General features: G+C 45.3%; 1 protein-coding gene across 6 annotated transcripts in view; it reads right to left on the bottom strand.

Moving 5' to 3' along the window:
- Window positions 1–21,076, bottom strand: part of TBC1D8 (TBC1 domain family member 8) — a 99,254-nt gene extending 78,178 nt beyond the window's left edge. For 3 of the 6 annotated variants that reach the window (XM_054509928.2, XM_045885193.3, XM_045885192.3), the window contains exon 1: window positions 20,789–21,074. In XM_054509928.2, coding sequence (XP_054365903.1) covers window positions 20,789–20,915 — 127 coding nt within the window. In that variant the 5' untranslated portion in view covers window positions 20,916–21,074. Of the gene's footprint in view, window positions 1–20,788 lie in introns of all 6 variants that reach the window. The other 3 variants (XM_045885191.3, XM_045885190.3, XR_010405737.1) reach the window with 2 other exon arrangements.
- Window positions 21,077–23,818: the final 2,742 nt, after the last annotated feature.

A 23,818-nucleotide genomic window follows, 5' to 3' on the forward strand; every position in this document is an offset into this window, starting at 1 on the left:
TCTCTCTCTGCCCTTCCCCCTCCCAATACACGCTCTCTCTCTAAAAATATTAAGAAAACATTAAATAAGAAAAAACGACTCCTTATGCCAAAGGTGGGCATGGTTTTAACCCCTGAGGCTCAGAAAGATTATGTAGCTGGTACAAGGTCACGCAGCAAATGAAGTGGGGGAGGAGTCAGGATTCATATACAGGGAAGATGTCCCCAAACTAGCATCTTTTACCTCCTATGCTTAGACTAACAGCCTATGCTTTTAAGATTTTATTTATCCATTTGAGAGAGCGTGAGTGTGTATGAGTTGGGGGAGGGGCAGAAGAAGCAGACTCCCCACTGAGTGGTGAGCCCAATGCGGGGCTCAATCCCAAGACCCCAAGATCACGACCTGAGCCGAAGTCAGACGATTAACTGACTGAGCCACGCAGGTGCCCCTAACAGCCTGTGCTTCTGAGCAGACCAACTCATGTTCCCAGCAGGGAGAACAGAAGGGCAACATGGGCGCCTGGCACTAGCAGGCTACTTGCTAAATGAGGAATCCTTGAAAGGTAGGCAGGCATAGCCCTGGGCAGTCACTTCACAGAAGGGGAAAGAAGGTTTCCTCAGGAAACATCCACACACACACACACCCCATGCCATCACAGAGACCCCCTGAACCCAGCGAGAGCCCCTAGGGAGCAACACCTACACTCCCAGGTCCTTAGGAAGAGAAGGGTCTGAAAGGAGTCCGTACCTGGCACCTACCACCAACATGTCCGCTACCACTTGGGCCAGCATGAGCCAGGCTGAATTTCTGCAATTGCTTGACTCTTTCATTCAACCAAGCAAAATGTAGGCTGTCTGTTCAGGAGTGAATTCCATATCCCACAAGAAAAGCTAGGGAGAAAATATGGAGTAAGTATGACTACTGTCCTGGCATGGCATACTGTCTCCTGCAGGACTACTCACGAAATCCAGTCACTGGTAGCAATGTGAGCTCTCGACACCACCAAGGAGATGATCAGAGGGAATGATTACGAGCTACAATCATCACCCACATCCTAAAAGATGGGGAAAACAATCCTAGCGACAGGTAGTATGTGTGCTGAGGACCATCCAACTAGAACAGGGGCCCAATTCATTAATACCTACATATTTTTTAAGCACTCGCCCTTGGGAAGAATGCACACAGGCCTCTGAACCATCCCCTGCGAGAGGGCCATGATGTGGAAGAACAGAGTGTTATTTATTCACTAACCAGGTGACCGTGAGCAAGTCATTGTTTTAACAGCTTGGCACAGTGTAGTACTAAGTGTCAACAAAAGTTAAGATGCTGGGAGTGACAGCAGGCCACCTCTCCAGTCTTAAGTTCCTCATCCAAAACACAAGGGTCCCGTTCACAGATGGGCCTGAGCAAGCCCACCGCGCTGACATCCCTCAGGCAGCCTGGGTGGGGTGGGGTGGGGTGGCGTGGCAGGGGCAGTAAGTAGGTGTCTGGAGGGAGGCTGAGTAAATCACACAAACACACAAAATATGCTGTGACACATTTTCTAGTGCTATTATTCTGTGAAGTAAAAAAACAAGATACGAAACTGCATATCCCTATGAGCGCAATTATATAAACGAAATTCACGGATAAAGCTAGAAAATCAATTCAAAAACGTTAACTGTGGGATTTTGGGTTTTCTCTTTTTTCCCCCTATTTTTTTCCAATTTTCTACAATTAGCATTTATTTATAAGACAGTGGGAGAAAGCATCACTACAAAATGTTTTTAGGGTTTTCTAATTTAAAGAATGAAATTATGACCAGAAATAATCTTTAAAGGCTTTAAAATAACTTTTTTAGGGGTGCCTGGGTGGCTCAGTCAGGTCAAGCGTCTGCCTTCAGTCCTGGAATGGAGCCCCACATCGTGCTCCCCTCTCAGCAGGGAGTCTGCTTCTCCCTCTCCCTCTGCGTGCTCTCTCTCTCTCTCAAATAAATAAATCTTTAAAATAAAATAAATATAAATTAATTAAAATAACTTCTTAAAACAAAACATTACCCCCAAATTTGGAAGCTCGGTGCACCAGTGTTCTCACCAGGGCACACCTCACGTCAGCATGCTGCAAGCCCTTCACCGTGGTGCCAAATGTTGGTCAGAGTGTAAAATAAAATGTGGTGGTGTTTTGGTTTTTTTTTTTGGCCACAGCCAGGAATACAGACTTGCACCGTGGTGTGTGCCGGACAAAACATCAGGCCCAGCAGCAGTGTAATGTGGGTATGTGAGCTCTAGCAGACCGAAAGGTGAGAGGCACAGCAGGATGGCAAGCCCCACCTGTCACCAGAACACGGGAGGTCAAGGCCTTGCAAACACATGAAACGGAGCAGGAAAGTCAGAGATTGACAGAAGTGCAGAGGGCACACCAGCCAAAGGTGTGACAGCCAAGAGACGGTGTGACACCACAGCCCTGATGGGCTGCAACCGTTGCTAAGGAGCTGAGCTACAATCCGGCAGGATTCACAGTAGGCACGATTCTGAACCACACTGGGATCCGCCGCTCTAGACGTAGGAAGCATCTCAAGCATGCTCCAAAACCAATGTGCAAGGCCAGGGGGAAGGTATACACCTCGTTCTCAAACCTGTCCCTTCACAATCTGTGAAAGTTTTGTGTTTTTGAGTTGTTGAGCTTTTTTTTTTTCATGCTGTCATTCTAACCACTTCTCCTAAGAGAGACCATTTTAACCTTCCTGTCTGGTGTTACGGTGTCGTTGCTACAGGTTTACCTTATAAATGAGAGGAGGATTTGTTACTTGAATAGACAACTAGTTGTTTAGATTCAGCAAAGTGCTCATGGAATTCTCTGCAGGCCAGAGAACACATTTCTCCCACGGCCACTGGCCACCATCTCCACACAGCACCTTACAAACACATGGTCAGAGGCTGCCAGAAACAGCGAGAGAGAGGAGGCAGAGGATTCACTATAAAGTAATCTCCAACAATAGAAGAATAACTCAAACCTTTTTTCCTTTCTTTACATACATTTAAGAAAGTACTTCCGTCATTACATAAATGCAGCATATAAAGTGCTGTTGGGTCCAAGAAAAGTTCATTTGATATCCCAAGGCTCTATGAGAAATGCTTTCAAATTCCCTAAAAATAATTGCTATAGAGTCCCAAAAGGGTTGTTTGCAGGCTAACCAAGATTTAAAAACTACGAGATTTCTATTCCCCAAATCCAGAAGACTCACACTAAAACACAACTCTTCAAATTTAAGGAAAACTTCATGATAATTCAACATACATATTCAGTTGGCTGAAGGGGAGAGAACAGATTGCCAAGGGCTTTAAGTAAACTCTCAGCTGACAGAAGGTGAGCAAGGGTTATTCCCCAAGAGAATTCACTAAAAGCAAGACTGAATTTGAGGATGTGGTCTTTTTTTTTTTTTTTGTACACAGCCCAGGTCGACAAGCTGCCAGTAATATTTGCAGATTATTACTTAGGAAGCTGGGGGGGGAGGGGGAAATTCCTACAATCAGAGAGTCACGAAAGGCCAAGCGGGCAAAATTCTTCTTCAAAGCGTTTGGAGACGTGGCAGGACTTACCCCCCCACAGCAGGACAGGACAAGTACTCCCCTAAATGGGCTTGTGAGCAGAGATTCAGAGCCCGCACCTTGTCAACTGAGCCAAGCTCTTTAATACACAAACTATCTCACAGATAAACAATACAGATCACCAAGGAATACATTCATGACATTTGTGTGTGAATTAATTTCCTCTGAACAAATGATATTTTTATGCCTGTTTAAAAAACAAGTGGTCTCCCATGACAGATGCATTCATCATCCAAACAATCAAGCAGCCTTCCGGCCACTCTGTCCAACAGCCAACAAGCGCAGTCGGCAACACAGCACCTCTGGAGCCTGCGGGGCGCCCGGGGCCAGGGTTCAGATTCTGAAAACAGACTCCCGCATTCCTGAACCTGCTATTCACAGCCACTCCCTCTCAAGAATAGACAAAATGAGCAGTTAAAAAAAAATTGTAGGAAATATCCCATTTTCCACGTCTTAGGTACCCAGACCAGAATAACAGTATTTTTACAGATTTATGAAGCTCCTGCAAAGACAGAAACTTGAGAAAATAGATTTTTTAAAAAAAGCTTCCTTGCAGAAGTTTATTTTGACAAAGCAAGGCAGATTCTAATCTATTAGAATTTCATTTATTTTGGGGCACCTGGGTGGCTCAGTCGGTTAAGCGTCCGCCTTCGGCTCAGGTCATGATCCCATGGTCCTGGGATTGAGCCCCACATCGGGCTCCCTGCTCAGCAGGGAGTCTGCTTCTCCCTCTCCCTGCCACTCCCCTGCTTGGGCTCTCTCTCTCTCTCACTGTCAAATAAATACATAAAATCTTTTAAAAATTTTTTCTTTTAATTAAAAAAAAAAAAGTCACCTTTCCCTAATACCAAAGTCAGGCAGAGTAACCAAAATGCATACGTTAAATTCAGAGATATCCCAAAACCTCATTTGAGTTTGCAACTCTTTCTTCATCCATCAGACATTTTAATTGCTGGCATTAACTAATTACAGTAGTTAATTAATTACAGGTAACAAATTTGAACTCCCTCTTCTTCTCCTTCAGATTCTATTAGGTTATAATGTCTTGAAGGTAAGAACGGTCTACCACAAGCATCTCTACTGTGCACATATGGACTTTACATAAATACTTGTTGAGTGTTGCTGACTGATCAGCTTTATAGAAAGAAAAAGTGCCAGGGCTCTGCTAACAATAGTTTGACAATTCAGATGGCTATAATAGCCTCAGTTTGCAAAATGAGGACACCAAGTGGCCTAGACAAGTCTTCATGTACAGATTAAATGAGATAAAGTAGATGAAAACACTATGAAAAGTAAAATACAATATGCAAAAATGCTGCATTATTATTGCAGAGTAATAAGCAATAATTTTTTTAAAAAAATAGGAAGTTTGGAAGAAAAAGGCATTACAACTTGGCTGTTCTTTCTTGGAGAAGAAAAAGACTGACAACTGTAAGTAATAAAGACAGACAAGGTCAATTTTAGACAGTGACCAAGTCTTGAGGTGGGCAGAGCAAGAGAGCTTTCCTATCTAATTCTCTGGAGACAGCGTCACTATTTCTTTTCTTTTTTTTTTTTAAAGATTTTATTTATTTATTTGAGAGAGAGAGAATGAGAAGAGAGCACATGAGAGTGGGGAGGGTCAGAGGGAGAAGCAGACTCCCCGCCGAGCAGGGAGCCCGATGCGGGACTCGATCCAGGGACTCCAGGATCATGACCTGAGCCGAAGGCAGTCGCTTAACCAACTGAGCCACCCAGGCACCCACGTCACTATTTCTGAGCAAGTGAAAATTATATCCACAGCCCCTTCTACTTTCTCCTCCTTCCCTTTGCTTCCTCTCCTCTCTAAGATTAGAAGGACTCTCCCTATTCACTTGCTAGATGTGACTAGCCCCAGAGACACAGGAACTGGAGGGTTTATTCCTCAGAGGTATTTGGAATTCTGGGCAAGAGCCTGAGACTTGGCAACCAAGCTATGAATAGTTAAGTCTTGGACCCAACCTGCCCCTAGAGAAGCAGATCTTGAAATGCTAGAAATTCTCAGCTCACTTCACCTACCACAGAGGGGATATGTCCACCAGCTATGGACAGTAGGCTTGAACCATGTAGAAAAGAAAGAGCTCTGCAATCAGAAGAAGACTCAGCAGGAGGTGGGGAGTGGGGATGGCAAACGGGTGAAGGGGGCCAAAATGTACAAACTTCAAGTTATAAAATAAATAAGTCCTAGGGACTATAGTTAATAGTCTATAGTCTATAGTTAATAAGACTATATTGTAGGGGAGCCTGGGTGGCTTGGTCGGTTAAGCGTCCGACTCTTGATTTCAGCTCAGGTCATGATCTCAGGATCATGAGATCAAGTCCTGTGTCAGGGTCTGCACTGAGGGTGGAGCCTGCTTAAGATTCTCTCTCTCCCTCTGCCCTTCCCTGCTCATACTCTCTCTCAAATAATAATAAGAATAATAATAATGTATTATATATTTGAAAGTTGAAAAAAATAAATCTTAAAAGTCCTATCACAAGAAAAATAAATTTATAACTAGGTACAGTGATGGATGTTAACTAGACTTATTGTGGTGATCATTTCATGATATATACATATATTAAGCCATTAGGCTGTATACCTAAAACTAATATCATGTTATATGTCAATTCTATCTCAATTTAAAAAAGACAATGACAACAACTAGACACAAACAGAATGCTTTGAAATTGCTGACCTTTTAGAGCCACAAGGAACTACAGAGATGAGAGGGACCAGTGTACTTATTTGACAGGTGAGGAATCTGAGCCTCAAGAAGGTGGGGCAGATGTCTCAGGGATCACACAGCACCAGGAATTTACTGCATATGTGAGACTAGAGCCCAGCTCCTGAGTCCTATCCCAGGCTCTTCCCACGGATTCTGTTTCACCCTTCAAAAGTGAAGACCACCACATACCCTCATCTACAACTTCCAATTATTCCAGGATAACGAGGGGAAGGATAGACTAATATTAACTAAGCACTGTGGCTATCAAGCACCATCCTAGTACTTCAGATCCATTTTTTTTTGCTAATTACTATGATAATTACAAAATTTGTATTAGTGTAGTATTAGCTCCATTTTACAGAAGAGGAAACTAAGGCCCAAGGTCATACAAGTCAGAAGAACAAGATCTCTCTCCTTTTCTACCTCCTGATAGTCCCATCCTTTTCCCCAACAACACTTAAAGAAAACTAGATAAAGATGTAATTGATAACATGGTAGAAAAATCCACCAAAACTAAATTCACCTTAAGCACTCCACTCCGTATCTTAACTCTGAAAAACAAACATATGAAATCCAAAACAAACAACAGTAAACCTGAAAATGCCCAACTCAAACTCTAGTTCATTTTGTTTTGTTTTTTAATGAATTGCAATGCACCTCTAAACAAGCTTCAGTTCTTCTCTTCAATTCTCCACTCAACTCTAATAGGAAGAGAAAAAGGTCTCAAGAGCTAGGCTCAGCGTATTCAAGAAGCTGGGGACCTAGGACCAGAGCCACAGTCCCAGCAAACTGAGTACAGTCCTAGCCATTCAGTCAAGTCCACAGAGGCCAGAAGAAACTGAGAATCAGATGCAAAAATCAAGAGTCTCCTCAAAAATTAAATATAGAATTCCTGTACAATCCCACAATCCCACTTCTAGGTATATATCCAAAAGAACTGAAGGCAGAGACTTGAATAGATACTTGCACACCTATGTTCATAGCCGCATTATTCACAATAGCCAAAAGGTAGAAGCAATTCAGTGTCTATCAATAGACGACTGGTCAGGCACAACATGGTATATACATGCAATGGAATTTTTTTTTTTTTTTTAGATTTTTTATTTATTTGACAGAGAGAGACACAGTGAAAGAGGGAACACAAGCAGGGGGAGTGGGAGAGGGAGAAGCAGGCTTCCCATGGAGCAGGGAGCCCGATGCGGGGCTCGATCCCAGGACCCTGGGATCATGACCTGAGCTGAAGGCAGACGCTTAACGACTGAGCCACCCAGGCGCCCCCATGCAATGGAATTTTATTCAGCCTTAAAACAGAAGGAAGTTCTGACACAGGCTACAACATGGATGAACCCCAAAGACATTATGCTAAGATAAGCCAGGCACAAAAAGACAAATACTTTATGATTCCACTTATATGAGGGACCTAGAGTAGTCAAACTTATAGAGACAGAAAGTAGAATGGGGGTGGCCAGGGGCTGGGAGGAGGGGAGAATGGGGAGGTTGTGAGACAGAGTTCCAGTTTGGGAAGATGAAAAAGTTCTGGAGGTGGATGGTGGTGCTGGTTATATAATAATGTGAATGTACTTACAGCCACTTCACTATACACTTAAAAATGGTTAAAATGGGGGCACCTGGGTGGCTGAGTCTTCAAGAGTGAAGCATCCAACTCTTGATTTCCTTCAGCTCAGGTCATGACTTCAGGGTACTAAGATGGAGCCCTGTGTTGGACTCTGCACTCAGCAGAGAGTCTGCTTGTCCCTCTTCCTCTGCCCCTCCCCCTGCACTCACATGCATGCACTCTCATGCTCTCTCTCTCTCTCAAATAAATAAATGAATAAAATCTTTTTTAGAAAATGGTTAAAATGGGGTGCATCTGGGTGGCTCAGTTGGTTGGGCTTCTGACTCCTAATTTCACTGGGGTCGTGAGATGGAACCCAGCGTTAGCCTCTGCCCTCAGCAGGGAGTCTGCTTGAGATTCACTCTCTCCCTCTCCCCCAATCCCCCCACACGTGTGCGTGTGCGTGCATGCACACATGCGCCCTCTCTCAAAAAATAGGTAAATCTTGTTTAAAAATGGTTAAAATAGTAAATTTTCTGTTCTATAAGAAATTTGTTACTTAATGCCTTTTAAAAACAAAATAAAGGGGTGCCTGGGTGGCTCAGTCGGTTAAGCGTCTGCCTTCGGCTCAGGTCATGGTCCCAGGGCCCTGGGATCGAGCCCCACATCGGGCTCCCCACTCTGCGGGAAGCCTGCTTCTCCCTCTCCCACTCCCCCTGCTTGTGTTCCCTCTCTCACTCTCTCTGTCAAATAAATAAATAAAATCTTAAAAAAAAAAAGAATTGCTTTAAAAATAATAATAATAAAATAAAACAGGGTCTCAACAGACACCAGCCCAGCACAAGATGAGGGGGAGCAGGTCTGGAGGAACTAAGCTGGACTGGGGGATGAAGCCATGGGAACTCCTGTTTCAGGAGTCCCTTCACCTTTCTGAAAAGGGTGAAACTCAATCTTAAGTGAAAACAGAGGAAGAGCATCACTGCCTCCGATCAGTAGGGCTCCCCATCTGTAAAAGGAGGAATATGGCTGGTCTCCAAAACCCCAGCTCCAACATTCACCCTGCTGTCACCCCCAGAGGCATGACAACTGGGAGTCCCAGCAGTGGCACGGAGATCATCCTCGTGACTGGCAGACTTGAACCCACAGCTGCTGAGGTTATTTTTAAATAGGAAATGAGTCCACTTCATTCCAGTCACCTACAGACGGCTGCTGAGTGGCTTCACAGAGAGGGAAAGGGAGCAGGGGCACCCAGAAGCACCGCAGAAGTCAACTGGGCTGAGGCTGTGGCCAGCGTCCATACCCCAAGGCAGAGCCCGGAAGGGCCCCAAGCCAAGCTGTGCTGCCTCTGTCCCTGATGAGGAAAAGGGGTCAGAAAGACTTCAAGGGGCCAGAAGCTACTTCAGTTCTTGGCTTTACTAAAACCTAATCTCTCCAGCCAAATCCTTGCTGTGACTGAATCCTTGATAGATGGAAGATTGTGAGCTATACATTCCTAAAGGAATCTTAATGCCTTGCTTACATTTTACATTTATTTTTCATTATAATAGCGATATAACAGAAACTCAAAATCCTACTTTAGCTCACTATGCTCCCAGGGTAGGTGTAATATCCAAATCTCTACCTGAGGTTGAACTATGCTGTTTCTTCTTTTTAAAATTGTGTTTGTCATGCAAATAACTGCTTCGCAAGTGAAAAAATCCAGAGGTTCCTTCCAAACTTTCATCACTAGGCCAGTACCATTTTTTAAAGATTTTATTTATTTGAGAGAGAGAGAGCACAAGCATGGGGTTGCGGGGGGGGGGGGGGGGGCGAGAGGGGGGGAGTTGAGGGCCCACAGAGGGAGAAGCAGACTCAGAGCCTGACCCAGGGCTCTATCACAAGACCCTGAGATCATGACCTGAGCCAAGAGGCAGACACTTAACCACTGAGCCACCCAGGTGCCCCTAGGACAATCCTATTTTAAGAATGCTAACATTTCCTTATTAAAACATCCCTATATCCCAAACATTGGGCCACGAATTTATTTAAAACTCTGTTGAATGGACTCAATTATTCAGGATATCAAACTTCCTGGTCAATCTTTGTAATTTACTGAAACAATATTTAATCTGTATTTTCCTTCTAGAAATAAATTCCATTGTTTGAATCCTGATATCATTATTGAAAACAAAAGACTATTTAATAGTGAAAACTCCAAACAAGATGGTTCAAGGCACCACACGCAGGCACCTCAACGCAGCACCAAATGCCAAGCGAGTAACAATCAATTTTTAAGTTGCCATGGTTTCCTCGAAGAATCTCTTTCGGCTGGTGACACAACCACTGTCCAGTGCTAAGCCAACATCCCTGGGATCCATTTAAGTGAGTTCATCCTTTTGGTGGTCAGTTACAGATTCTTGGAGGTAATTTTTTTCCCCCAGTACTGAGTACTTAACCTTATTTCCAAACCAAACTTCCTTGAGAATCTGCTCTTGAGGTCCTGCTCACCTAGCTGCCTTACCTATTTTGCTGACCTATTCGAATCCTAGCCGTTGCCCACTTCAAGGCCCAGCAGCCCCTCCCCAAGTTCACACCTACAGATGCAGCTTTCAACAGACCCTCTACCATTTCCTGACAAATAATAAGTTTGCAATAACAACCAAAAACCCACCAAATCCCACCTTGATAAAGCTGCCTCCACATGCATGCTTATTTCCTCCCCAGCCTTCCACTCCTACATCCCACCTACCTGCACCCAAACTGCTCCCACTGAGGGTGTCAATGTCCCACAAGCCTTTCCATACCATACTGCAGAGTCCATCCTGCTTCCCTCCCTCCTTCTTGAATACTTTTCTCTTGACCTCTGGGAAATACACTCTGCTCATTTCCTCCCATTCTCCTGACCACTCCCCAGTCCCCTCTGTGTTTTCCTCCCCCTACAAGCCTTTCTAGACAGCTCATAAGCACATCAAACTGAACTTGCCCAGACAGCTTCTCAGAGGCCACAGAACTCTTACACAGGCTGTTTCCTCTGCTCAGAGCGTCTTTCCTCCATGTTTTACCCACCTAACACCATCCTACATACCCTGCGGGTCTTAGCTGAGATCACAGGTGCTCAGAGAAATGCTCCCTGACATCCCACCCTAAATTAGTTCCCGTTATTCGCTCTCATTGCCCCCACCTCCCGTGCACTTCCCACCATTTATAATTCTGTATTTCATGGTTTAATTATCACCCTACCACCACTACTAGCTTTCCCCATTTCTCTAGGTGATAAGCTTCATGAGAATACAGGGCCTGGCACTGTTGAATGAAATGTTCTTTCGGCTTTTCCTTCTTCTCTAAATACAAATAATTAAATGGATTTTACAAACATATCTAGAAAATACGACAGTCTGAAGAATGAAATCTTCTACTGTTATTATAAAACTTATAATAATAATGATACTAGTAATTGTTTTGCAGGTGAAGAAACTGAGACCCAATAAAGGAATGGGTTAGTCATAGAACCACATCTCTGAGGCTAGGTCAGAGATTAAAAACTTATAATTCTAAACTGATTTCCTCTCTGGAGGAAAAAAAATCCAGAATAGCTATCTTTTAATTTCAAATCAAAGTACCTGACTAGATTAGATGCATTTCTGAAAATAGTTCCTAAGCCTCTGTGAAATTGACACACCCCACACATGCTAGACATTTTGAAAGCTAAATATAGTTTACTGAGAGGACAGATATCTGAGGCATGGGCAATCCAAGAGTAATCATGGTCCATGAGGCAAGAATGCAACAATGCTTCAATGCCTCTCTCCTTATCCCCATTACTCATACAGAGCTGGTAACCAGAAAAAATGCCAAGCTCCCCCAAATTTTAGATTCAGTCTACATTTTATCCAATTTATATGTGCATGTAAAGAAACACATAATTCTACAAGGTTTGGTGAGAAACACAACAGCCCCCACACCCCTCCCTACTCTCACTTCCCACCTCCCCACAAGCAACCACCTCCAATTCTTAACTGATTCTTTTTGCATTTACCTTTGCATCTCTGAAGAATATGCCTGTATTACTATCTCTTGAATTTTTAGTTGAGGCACTCACTGACAGCTTTCAGAAGTAGAAGGTTTAGTTCCTTTTCATTGACCACCACCACCTAGCACTCACACCTCACTTAGGCTTGGCTAGATCACTAGTCAATATTTACATTATTATAACTATGTAAACATTATTGAGAGCTGAGCTCTGCAGTAAAACTATGAAACCTGTCCTATACAACTTTTGATTTTCCCTGGAGTTCACAATTGCCCCAGAATTCTCGACTGATTTAGCTTTTTATGTATCAATAATTTACCCAAGGGATGCCTGGTGGCTCAGTCAGTTAAGCATCCCACTCTTGATTTCAGCTAAGGTCATGATCTCAGAGTTGTGAGATTGAGCCCAGAGTCTGGCTCCACACTGAGCATGGAACCTGCTTAACCTCTCCCTCTGCCCCTCCCCCAACCTCACGCAAACACTCTAAGAGAAATAAATAAAAATAACAACTTACTCACAATTCCTCTCTAGTATACAGACCTCCCTTCAGCATGTGCAAGAAAGTTAGGTGCTCTACCCATTTTTCTTCTCGGAGCTTTCCTGTAGCCTTCTGCCCCACTCCAATCTGGACCGAGAAGTGTCTCAGCTGTTATCTCAGGATTCCCCTTCATCGTCACCCTAGAGATTTGCTTTTAAGGACTTCTTTTTAAAAAAGTAACAGAAAGTATAAACTCTTGTGGGAAAAGATTGTACACTGCATGAAAATTAAGAATGTTGGTTCTTCAAGAAGATAATAAAAACGAAAATGAAAAGTCCAGTCACAGAGAAATTTTTTAATACTTCGAAAAGAATACAGAACACATAGACACATGTGCATGTATACAAACACACACACCCACCCACACACACACTCACACACACACAGCTCCTAAATTAAGAAAGAGACACTTCCCGGGGTGCATGCGTGGCTCAATTGGTTGAGGGTCTGCCTTCGGCTCAGGTCGTGATCCCGGGGTCCTGGGATCAAGCCCCACATGGGCTCCCTGCTCCATGGGGAGCCTGCTTCTCCCTCTCCCTCTGCCTCCATCTCTCTCTCTTATGAATAAATAAAGAAAATTTAAAAAAAAAAGGCACTTCCCCACGCCTTTGAGGTTACAGAGCCATGTGACTTGCTTCGGCCAATATAGAGTGACAGGAGCACCTGGCTGGCTCAGTCCATAGAGCATGTGACTCTTGAGCTCAGGATGGTGAGTAAATAAATAAATAAAGTTAATAGAAGGGATAAGTGTCACTTCCAGGTGCAAGCTCTAAAAACCAGCATGAGATTCACCAAACTGCTTCCCCCCTTACCATGTAACCATGGAAACATTAGGAATGGAGCCTCCATTAGCCCATATTTGAGTGCCTACACAAGAGAACCCTGGGGACCCACAATGGATATATACCATGAGGGAGAAATAAACTAATGTGGGTCCACAGAGATGTTTGGGGTGTTTGTTACCACAGCATAACCTAGCCCATTCTGGCTGACATACCCAACAAGTTCACTTACAGGTATGTTCTCTGGAGAAACTTTCACACATATGAACATTATACAAGAATGTTCATAACAGCATTATTTGTAATTTAAAAAAAAGAACTAGAAACCCAAATATCAACTGACAAGAGAATGAATGGATTACTACCCATCAGCAAAAATGAATGAATGTGGCTACACACATCAATATGGTTCAATGTTAGAGAAACATAAATATATATATGTATATATATATAAATCTATAAACATAACTGGGATATGGAAAAACAAGCTTCAAAAAAATAAGGTATTCCTTTTGTATAAAGTTATAAAAGCGCACAAAACTCAACAATGTATTGATTAGGGAGGGGAATGTAATCAGAAAAACACACAAGAGATCTCTTAAACACTTAAATATTCTATTTCTTAGTAACAGGTGGTAAGTGTTACTTATACTTTATATTTACATTACATCCTCCTATGCACATAGAAGATTTCCTATTTTAAAGCTTCAGGCAAACTGCAATCCTATTTACTGTTTTTTAATTTCCCTTCTCTATCAGGAACTACTTGTTCACAATAAAACCAAGCACAGAAGACAGTACCCTTTCCTAAGGAGAGTTTCTCTGGGGCTGTTGATTTGCCTGTTGATTTTTCCTTCCTTTTTTTAAGGTGAAAAGCAGGAAGCAGAAAAATAAAATCTGGTGGAACGACAGACGCACCAAATGTTTAAGAATATTAATGACTCAACTTCGTAGAGCTGTGTCAGTTGGCTGGTGATGTACTAGGGAAATCATTCTGGGTCTGTACAGGATCATTTACATAAAGGTTACCAACGGGCAGTTCTAACAGCTGGGCTGGTGCAGCTGACGAACTACCGCTAGTCCTTACAGGCACGCAGTGTAGGCGTGAGAAAAAGCAATGACAACACTCTGTATTATTTATTCCAGTTTTTTGCATAATTCCCATTTCCAGAATGATACAAAACATTTCTCAGCCTCAAAGGCTCACCCCTATCAATTCTACTTGGACATCCATGTATTCACTAAGTTTTTATTGAGTGCTCTAGCAACAGAAACAGTTCCAGTGCTGGAGGCATAGTCATGAGGGACCACCTCACCACTCCGTCCTGAAGCTCATGGTCTGGTTCCCTAGAAAGTGATAAAGCCACAAAGGGCCACATCATCGCACAGTGTGAGTGCTATAAAGGAAAAGCAGAGGGGGGTAGAAGATTGGATCAGAGGAGGGAGGGGTCCAGTGCACCATCCCCAGGCAGTGGACTCAGGCTGAGATCTGAAGGGTGGGAGAGGGAGAAAAGAATTAGCCAGGCAGAGGGGGAGGTGAGGGCACCCCTAGGCCGAAGGGACAGCAAGGTGAGGTCTTGGGAAGTACCTGACAAGCTGGAGGGTCTGTGCTTACAAGGAGAAAGCGAAGGAGAAAGAGCCTGAGACGTGGTACAGGATAGCTCCTGAAACACCCAAGCAGCTGTTAAAATTTGCTCAGGGCTGATTTCAATACAGACGATTAAAGTTTTTAAAATTAGGGGGAAAATCTGTCCTGAAAATATGATCAGATTTACTACTTCCATTTAAAATAAATTCCTCCTCTAACCAGTGCTGCCAGAATACAGAGTCAAGATCATAAAATTCTATCCCTTCACAGCTAATAAATGAATTCTTTAAAAGCTACAAGCCTCTCCATCATTTTCAGCTCTTCCTAAAGGGTTCCAATTAGGCTGAAATGGCTGGCCTCTGCCAGTGCCCCACCCACACATTTGTACCTCACATTATTCCTTGAGGGACACAGCCCCTGCCTTGTTCGATTACCTAATTACAGTGCCCTTATTATGCTTTCATTAAATGCAACTGTTCGAAACCCTAAAGCTTTTATTAATGGCTTATCAGCCCTTAAAAATGTATCAGTTATTTTACCTATATATCTGTATTGGAAGATATCTTCCAATTTATGCTCCTAAAAATCAAAGTACCTCCTTTATTTGTGTTTCTTCCTTATTGTGCTTCTGGAAAACAAGACCAAGGCATGTAAGACTCTTTAGCCAATATCGGGGAGATCTACACAATGCAGAGACTGCCTGGTTAAACGGAAGAGTTTTGTTGGTGGTGAAAATTAAATCCACCAACAAATTCAGGGGCACCTGGCTGGCTCAGTTGGTAGAGCATGTGACTCTTCATCTCAGGGTCGTGAGTTCAAGCCCCACATTGGGTGTGGAGCCTAATTTAAATAAATAAAGAAATAAATGCATGCAGGCAGGCAAAAAAAAAACACCAACAAATTCAGCTACCTGAGCAAGACTACAACCAATACGGAATGGTCCAGCCAAGAAAGGCAACATCTGGGATTCACCAGTTTCCAACCTTTCAACAGAGTCATTCTGAGCAAGGCTAGTGACCCCACATGAATCCCTGGTGTCAATTTCAGATCCCCCAGACTTCGTTCAGGACAGTGTTCCAAAGACAGTAGACAATTAACTCTGGGCATGGTCACTCACACTCAATGCCTAGAACACCAAGGCGAAGTTCCCTTTATTTACTAGGATTTTTTTTTTTTTAAGATTTTTTATTTATTTATCTGAGAGAGAGAATGGGAGACAGAGAGCATGAGAGGGGGAGGATCAGAGGGAGAAGGAGACTCCCTGCCGAGCAGGGAGCCTGATGCGGGACTCGATCCCGGGACTCCAGGATCATGACCTGAGCCGAAGGCAGTTGCTTAACCAACTGAGCCACCCAGGCGCCCCTATTTACTAGGATTTAACAAAGGATTTCAAAGAAGCTCTGTAAGCAAATCCTGCTTTTTAAATATTTAACTTTCCAATTACACTTACTAAATACTGCAGTAATAGGGGTGCCTGAGTGGCTCAGTCAGTTAAGTCATGATTCCAGGGTCCTGGGATTGAGTCCCTGCTTTGCAGGGAGTTTGCTTCTCCTTCTCCCTCTGTGCCTCCTCCCACTCACTCGCTCTCGCATGCTCTCTCTCTCTCTCAAATAAAATCTTTAGTACATACATACATACCGAGGTAATAGATAAGTATTTTCTATATCCTTCGCTACAATGCAAACTTCTTTACAACACGTTTATTCTAAGAAGCCCTTTCGTTAGTCAATTCTTTGTTACTTTCCTTTTTTTTTTTTCCAAACCTACGAGGTGGCAAATGCAACTAAGCCCCTCATACAGTTTTAATTCTAAGCCTTGTTTGAATTGGAACTCATATGCATTGCTGGTGGAAATGTAAAATGGTACAGCCACAGTGGAAAATAGTTTGTAACCCTCTAAAGTAAACTTCATTATTGTCCCTGTCTTGAAGCTGTTACAACTAAGGCTCAAAGACACGAAATAAACTAGCTCAATGGAGGTCTCTCTGCCCTGATTTGTAACAGACTTATCTTGCCTCAAAGCCCCTATTTTCCACTACACCCTGCTTCCTCCAGATGACCCTAGCTATTGAGGAAACTGTTAGCCCCTAACTATTATAATGCAATGACAGGAACAGGGGCTGAAGGGAAACATTCTGAAAAGCAGAAAACATCAAGATTTTCTTCAAATTACAATTTTTAAACCACCAGCTTCTTTGGGAAAAGAAATGCAAGATTATACAGGAACACACAACACTGAAAAATAAAATCCTTCAGAGGGGCCATCTGGGTAGTGACATTCGGTCTTTAAAGTTACATTTGTGCTGCTCATTTTAAGTGCTTCAGGGAACACCGGGGGAGAAGACCGCAATGGTGTGTTCTGTCTGCACCTCCCAAATGCTAACTTCTCCCACTCAGTTCTCTCAGAGCTCACTGAACTTAAGAAATATTCCTATACACTGAAACTAATGTAACATTGTGTGTCAACTACATTTAAATAAAAAAGTTAATAATAAAAAATACTGCCAAGGGCTGGAGATTGTATCCCAGTGAATACTTGTATACCTTGACTTCCCCCCTTCCAGAGCAGCAAAATCACTTCTGTCCCAGGAGCTCTGGAAACATTTTATGATGCTATATTCAGCCACACCATGTTCTAACTGGAGGAAAAGGTCCCTGCCTCCTACTACTGTCCCCAAGCCCAGGATTTCCTTCCCGAGACAGGTCCTAGGGGGTGGTAACAGGCCACGTGAAAAGCTGAGGCCATGATCCTTCCCTGTGAAAGAAGGGTGCTACAAAAAAAGACAGAAAGAAGAGGTCTTTGTTTCCCACCCACTCCCTCCAGCTTTCCACAGTGATCAGACTGACAGGTAAACAGGAAGCCCAGAAGAGAGAGGGGATGTTCCTGTCCCATGTGATCAGCTCAGCCTCAGTCAGAAAAGCTGGACCTCCACTCCCACCCAGCTTTTAAGTGAAAAGTAGAATCCATCATTCACGCATATATTCATCCACATATTCATCCTACAAACGTTTTTTGTTTTTGTTTTTTTTAAGATTTTATTTATTTATTTAAGATAGAGAATGAGAGAGAGCACATGAGAGGGGTTAGGGTCAGAGGGAAAAGCAGACTCCCTGCTGAGCAGGGAGCCCGATGCGGGATTCGATCCAGGGACTCCAGGATCATGACCTGAGCCGAAGGCAGTTGCTTAATCAACTGAGCCACCCAGGCGCCCCATCCTACAAACGTTTAATGAGCATATACTCTGTGCTAGGCACCATCATAGGTAAAATGCCCACCCTCAGAACAGACAATTCAGCATGGGGAAACAATCAACAAAATGAATAAGTATATTGTATATTAGAAAGTGAGAAAGAGCTATGGAGAAAATAAAACTGGAGATGGATATACGGAATGTATATAGGGGTGTGTGTGTGTGTGTGTGTGTGTGTATTAACAGGAAGATTAATTATAATCCTCAATGAAACAAAACCTTTTATTTCTGAGGGTGGGCAATTTTTAAACGTGTCAGATTAAACGCCAATGGAGATCTCATATGTTTAAGCTCCTACAAATAATAAATTCAGCAACACAATAAAAAAAAAAGACCCTTCATTACCACTCCCTTACATTTTATTTCCAACCCCTCTTAACCATTTCTACTTGCTTCTCTCCAAAGAAATGCCTAGAACCAGTCAGAATATGCATGTTAGCCCTCATTATTTTCATAAACTCAGTCTTAAGTTTTAAACCTTTAAAATAAATTGCTAAATTAGAATTCTACATATTCTGAAAACCGCCACCAACATGAAGCTGCCCTCTGTGTCACAGTCTTGACTTTACAACATTCATAAGTGGTTGGGTTAAGACCAGCCCATTGGTGGATGTGGTAACTCTGGGTTGCTCAATCAGCGCGGCTCTGGTTAGTTGCTTCCCAGCTAAAAACCTGAAGGTAAAGAATCCAGCAGCCAAGGAGAGGTCACACTTTCACAATCAACAGGAGGTTCTGAGTCCCCAAGAAATAAAGCAAAGTGTCATCTTTTTGTGGGGTATTTTTTTTTCTGGTCGATCATATTGCCTTTAACAAGAAAACTGTGCAAACTCACTGTAAGCCCAAACCAAAGTATACACCAAGAAAGGCCAATGCCACAGGTATGATGACATGTGACCTCCTTGACTTTGGAATGCAACAAGGAGGGGGGCTGCAACATTTTGAGTTTATCGCAGATAGACTCTGGACAATAAAGCCAGGCTCTCCGGAAGGGAGGTTGACCTCATTCTCTATCAGGCATCGTATCTGAGGCTTTGCCCGGCTTGTCTGGACCTGTCTCCCTTGCTAGAAGTCGAATACCCTGAAGTTTTTCCCAAGGCAGCCACAAGAACACTCCACAGTGTCAGCGAGCAGTGAATTAAGTGATAAAAACACTTGCTGGGCAGATGTTCCATATGTTCAAACCCTGTCCTCACCCTCTACTAAAGGAGACCATTTACAGGCCAGGTACTATGCTTAACATACCAAAAATTAAGATACACTGCCCTTAAAGGACTGGGAGGACAAACCGCTCCTCTGGCCTCTTTGCCTTTGGTGGGCCTCACAGGGCACCACCAACCTCGACTGCCCAAGAGCTCTGGCATGAAGTGCCACTGTGCTTCTCAGGGACCTACCAAGGCCTCTATGGCCTCCTGCCTCCTACAGTAACTCCCTCCCTCAGAGCTTAAAGCAGCTCCCAGAGCAGGCCCACCTGCTGCCCAACCTGTTCCCACTACTCACCACCGTAAGTCACCCCACTACCCCCTTTCATCCAGATTCCTCAACCACCCTACCACCCTTCCATCCAGAATGCCACCAAGTCATACCCACTCCTTGAGACTCAGCGAAGCCCACCCTCTTGGGGCATCCAACTGCCAGCTTTCTCACCTTCCGAGTCTCAAGTACAGGAAGGTAATTCCCCTTGCAGTTAGTTCTGCTGTTTCAGGGTCTATTGATCACATCTCCCCATTAGAGACTTGACTCCAGGAGGACCTTCCCCCAGAATAAGCAAACAGTGGAGTCACCAACAGTGACCCTGGGGACCCAAGCTCAGTCTCTTGACCTCTCTCTCCAGCCTTGGTCTCATACTCATTCCTAGCATAAGGGGGGATGTAATGGGGAAAAAGATCTAAGGTCTCTTTTATTTCAGATTCCAAAATTTAGAAATTTCATATAGATTCCCTAGACACAAATGAAAAAGGCTAATAAACTGTTCTTCCATTGACCCATTTAAACAGGTGGCCCAGCTATGCCAGCTGGCCTCAATTTTTCCAAATGCTTGATGTTCACAGAGCTCTGGAGAGTAACTTTTAGAAAAAATGCTTTGTTTTTCACAAATTTTACAAGCCTGAGTTTTTTCCTCCTATCATTGCTTGGAAGAAACAAGTGGGGGAGGGGGTAACTGACCTGCTCAGTTTTGCTACTAAGATCATAAGCTTGGGATTCGCACTGCCTCAGTTCCTCCTCCGGGTGCGCAGATGGTCCCTGGCCCGCCCTGCCCACAGACTCGACAGTCCCGGCTTGCCAGGGTCTCCCGAGCAGCGCCGGGCCGTGGGCCGGCCGTGTGTCCCCAGCCGAGACACCACCTGGAGCCTCGGGCGCTTCCAGATGGCCGAGTCAGGGCTGGGCGGGGCGCACCCCGCTGTCACCTGGCCCCGCGGCCTGCGCTCCTCCCGGGGCGGCCCTTGCCCCCTCGGCTCGCGCTCCAGTCGGCGTTTCTCCTTCGATTCCTGAGCCAAGTCTGGCCTCCATGCGGTCACCGGGCCAGGCAGCGAAGGCACCTGCCTCGCCCGCAAAAACGCACGAGCCTGCAAGTCCCTTTTGCCACAACCTCGACGGGTGCTTGCAAGAGAAATGCAGAAGAAAGGAAAACAAGCCCGAGGCAGGGCCGTCCCGGCCCGGCGTCTCCCACGAAATCGCCACCTGCGATGCACCCCGGGCTGGGGGCCGCGGGCCCGGCGGGGAGCGAGGTCCGGGGCCCGGCCCGCTGCGCCCGCCCGCCCCGGCGCGCCCCTTACCCGTGAGGCGGCCGCCCCCCTCGCCGTGCCCGCGGCGCCGCTGCAGGATGAAGTAGCAGCTGCTCTTCTGAGTCACCCAGAGCTTCAGGGCGTTCTTCAGCAGCACCTCCTCGGGCTTGAGCCACATCGCAGCGGTCCGACCGCGCCCGCGGGCCCCGGCTCACATCGCCCCGGCCGCTTGCCGCGCCGGGCCGAGCCCGCTCGGGAGGAAGCGGCTGCGGCGGGGACCGCAGCCGGCCGGCGTCCTGCGCTCCGAGAGTCCGGGGAGCGCGGCCGGCGCAGCAAGCCGCTCGCAGCCCGCGCAGCCGCGCAGGCTCCGCCCCCGCCCCGGCTCCGCCCACGGGCCCGCCCCGGCTCCGCCCACCGACCGCCCCCAATCCTCCAGTTCCCGCGGCGCCGCCGCCTGGGTTTCCGAGTCCCAGCCGCTCCAGCGCACAGTTCCGGAGTGGAGGGAGGAAGTCCCATCCCTGCTGCCAGGTTCCCCCCTCCTCTCTCCGCTGCGCTTGCGGGGAGCGCCTCGACTCTTCGCTTTCCTCCGCCGGTCCTGGGAGGCAGCTCGGGACCGCAGGACTTGTCTCCCCGCCCCTCACTCTGAGAGGAGGAGGAGCGAAGGAAAAGGACATCTTGTTCACACAGCTGCAGGTTGCCCAACCGAGGGCATTTATTTGTCTTTTGGGGCAACAGAATGCACGACGGAAAACCCAGGTGTGTTTGGAATAACGTAGCCTTTAACACAACAAGGAACATTTTAAGAGATAACCAAAAAATAGCATTAAAAATTAAAAGCAATTATTTTCCAATTTTTTAAAAATGCTCGGCCCGCGCTTTCCGTGCTCTCACGAGGGATCAGCGATATTGTAGGACCCTGAAGCAAGGCATCAGACCAAACTCAAACTGGACGCCCTCGTGGGTATATTAGGGCTCCCCTGCGAATCCCCTACACTGCAATGAATTTGTTCGCATTTGTTCTAAGAGAATTGAAAGGCTGGGAAATACGGAGTTGGTGATACTAAAGAAAAGCTATAGGGAATGTGGAGATAGGATTTTAAAAATGAGTATTTCCTCAAAGCTGTTGTAGAAATAGACACATGGTAGTTGACCTTGAACAAGCTGGTGGTCCTCCTAGCTGTGTCCTCGGAGAGGCAGTTAATCCCAACACCCCTAGCAAAAAAGAAGTAAAGAAAAACTCCCATCAAAATGGCCCTTAGGTTTTGACAAAGGGGTCCGTAACAAAATGTGGCTTAATTAGGACAGAACTGAAAAGTAGAAGTAAATCCCCCACCCAACGTGTGGTAACTGAGTGATGCTTCTCACTGGAAGCCAAGGAATCCATTTGCAGAGGATCAGAAGGGGTCAGCTCAGAGCCTGGACCTGACCAGGTGGGTTAGAAGCCACGTGAAGAACCCTGTGCCAGGGGCAAACAGAAATGCCCACCCAGAGGGCAGCGGCATCTGTGGTCAAGCACTGGAAGACCACTGACAAATATCCCCTGAGCAAAACTGAGGAAGTCAGCTATAATCAGGGGGATTTGGATGCCCTGGAGCATAAAGAGTCGCCAGGGATGGCAAGAAAATATTCCTTCCAGAAACATTCACTGGAATCCCCCTCTCAGACATACTGCCAGGCCCTGGAATTGCAGAGAGTGGGAAATGGCCCCTGCCCTGATGGACTCACAGGTAGGCAAATAGGCACAAAGCATAGTGGGAGTCATGCTGGGGACAATGGGGATGCAGAGAATGAAGGGTCAGTTCCTCAGGGAGGGGATTGAGAAACCCCCACAGAACAGCTGTTGTCTGACTGGGGCTTGGGAAATGAATATGTTTTTGCCACCAGATCAAGTAGAGAAGACATGTCTGGTAAATGGATCAGTATATAAGCCATTGTGGTTTAGGGCACAGGGAATGCAGCCTACAGAAGTCAGCCTCCTGGGCACAGAGCAAGGTGAAGAAGGTTGGAAAGGGGCCGATGGAGAATATCTTGCACAGCGGTCACAACATCCTACTCTTGGCTCATCTCTGGGTGTTCATCACCTCTTTTTGGTATTATGGTTTGAATTGTGTCCCTCAAAATTCTTAGGTTGAAGTCCTAATTCCCAGTACCTCAGAATGTGACTTTATTTGGAAATAGAGTCATCGCAGATGTAATTTTTAAGTTACAGTAAGGTCATTAGGGTGGGACCCAATGCAATATGACCGGTGTCCTTATAAAAGGGAAATCTGGACACAGACATGCACACAGAACACCTTGTGAATTTGGGAATTGTGCTGCCACAAGCCAAAGTACTACCAGAAGCTAGGAGAAAGGCCTGGAACAGATCCTTCCCTAATGCCCTCAGAAGGAACCAACCCGGGACGCCTGGGTGGCTCAGTCGGTTAAGCGACTGCCTTCAGCTCAGGTCATGATCCCAGGGTCCTGGGATCGAGTCCCACATTGGGCTCCCTGCTCGGCGGGGGGTCTGCTTCTCCCTCTGCCTGCCGCTCCCCCTGCTTGTGCTCTCTCTGACAAATAAACATTTAAAAAAAAAAAAAAAAGAAGGAACCAACCCTACCAACACCTGGATCTCAGGCTTCTAGCCTCTAGAACTGTGAGACAATTTCTATTGTTTGAAACCACATGGTTTGTGGTACTTTGTTATGGCAATTCCAGCAAACAAATACAGCTGGCTCCCTAAGCCTGTCTACACCTGTTCAGTAGCAAGTCTCTCGAACCATTCTGAGTTGGATTCTGTTTCCTGCCAAGACCCTGACCTTGGAGCAGCCCTAGGAAAAGTTCCTCAATATGGAATTCTGGCTGGGTTACTCACCTATTTGTGCATGCGCAGGGAGCAAAAGGATGTAGTGATCTGTGGCATGCAGAGGCAGCAAGGTACTCAGATCAGCACTGCGGGTAGTATGAGGGACAGATGGGGACAAGGCTTTCGGGGTTCTTGCTGTTGAACTTAATTGCTATAGCAACAGTGATAACTACAAAGATTGGAGAGCGAGGTGGCTGTTTCTAACTCCCCTAGAGAGTTTATTTGTTTGCTTATTT

The sequence above is a fragment of the Mirounga angustirostris genome, unplaced genomic scaffold (genome assembly GCF_029215605.1).
Source record: "Mirounga angustirostris isolate CCGP_5_RB_7025 unplaced genomic scaffold, mMirAng1.0.hap1 SCAF_10, whole genome shotgun sequence".
Lineage (NCBI taxonomy): Eukaryota > Metazoa > Chordata > Mammalia > Carnivora > Phocidae > Mirounga > Mirounga angustirostris.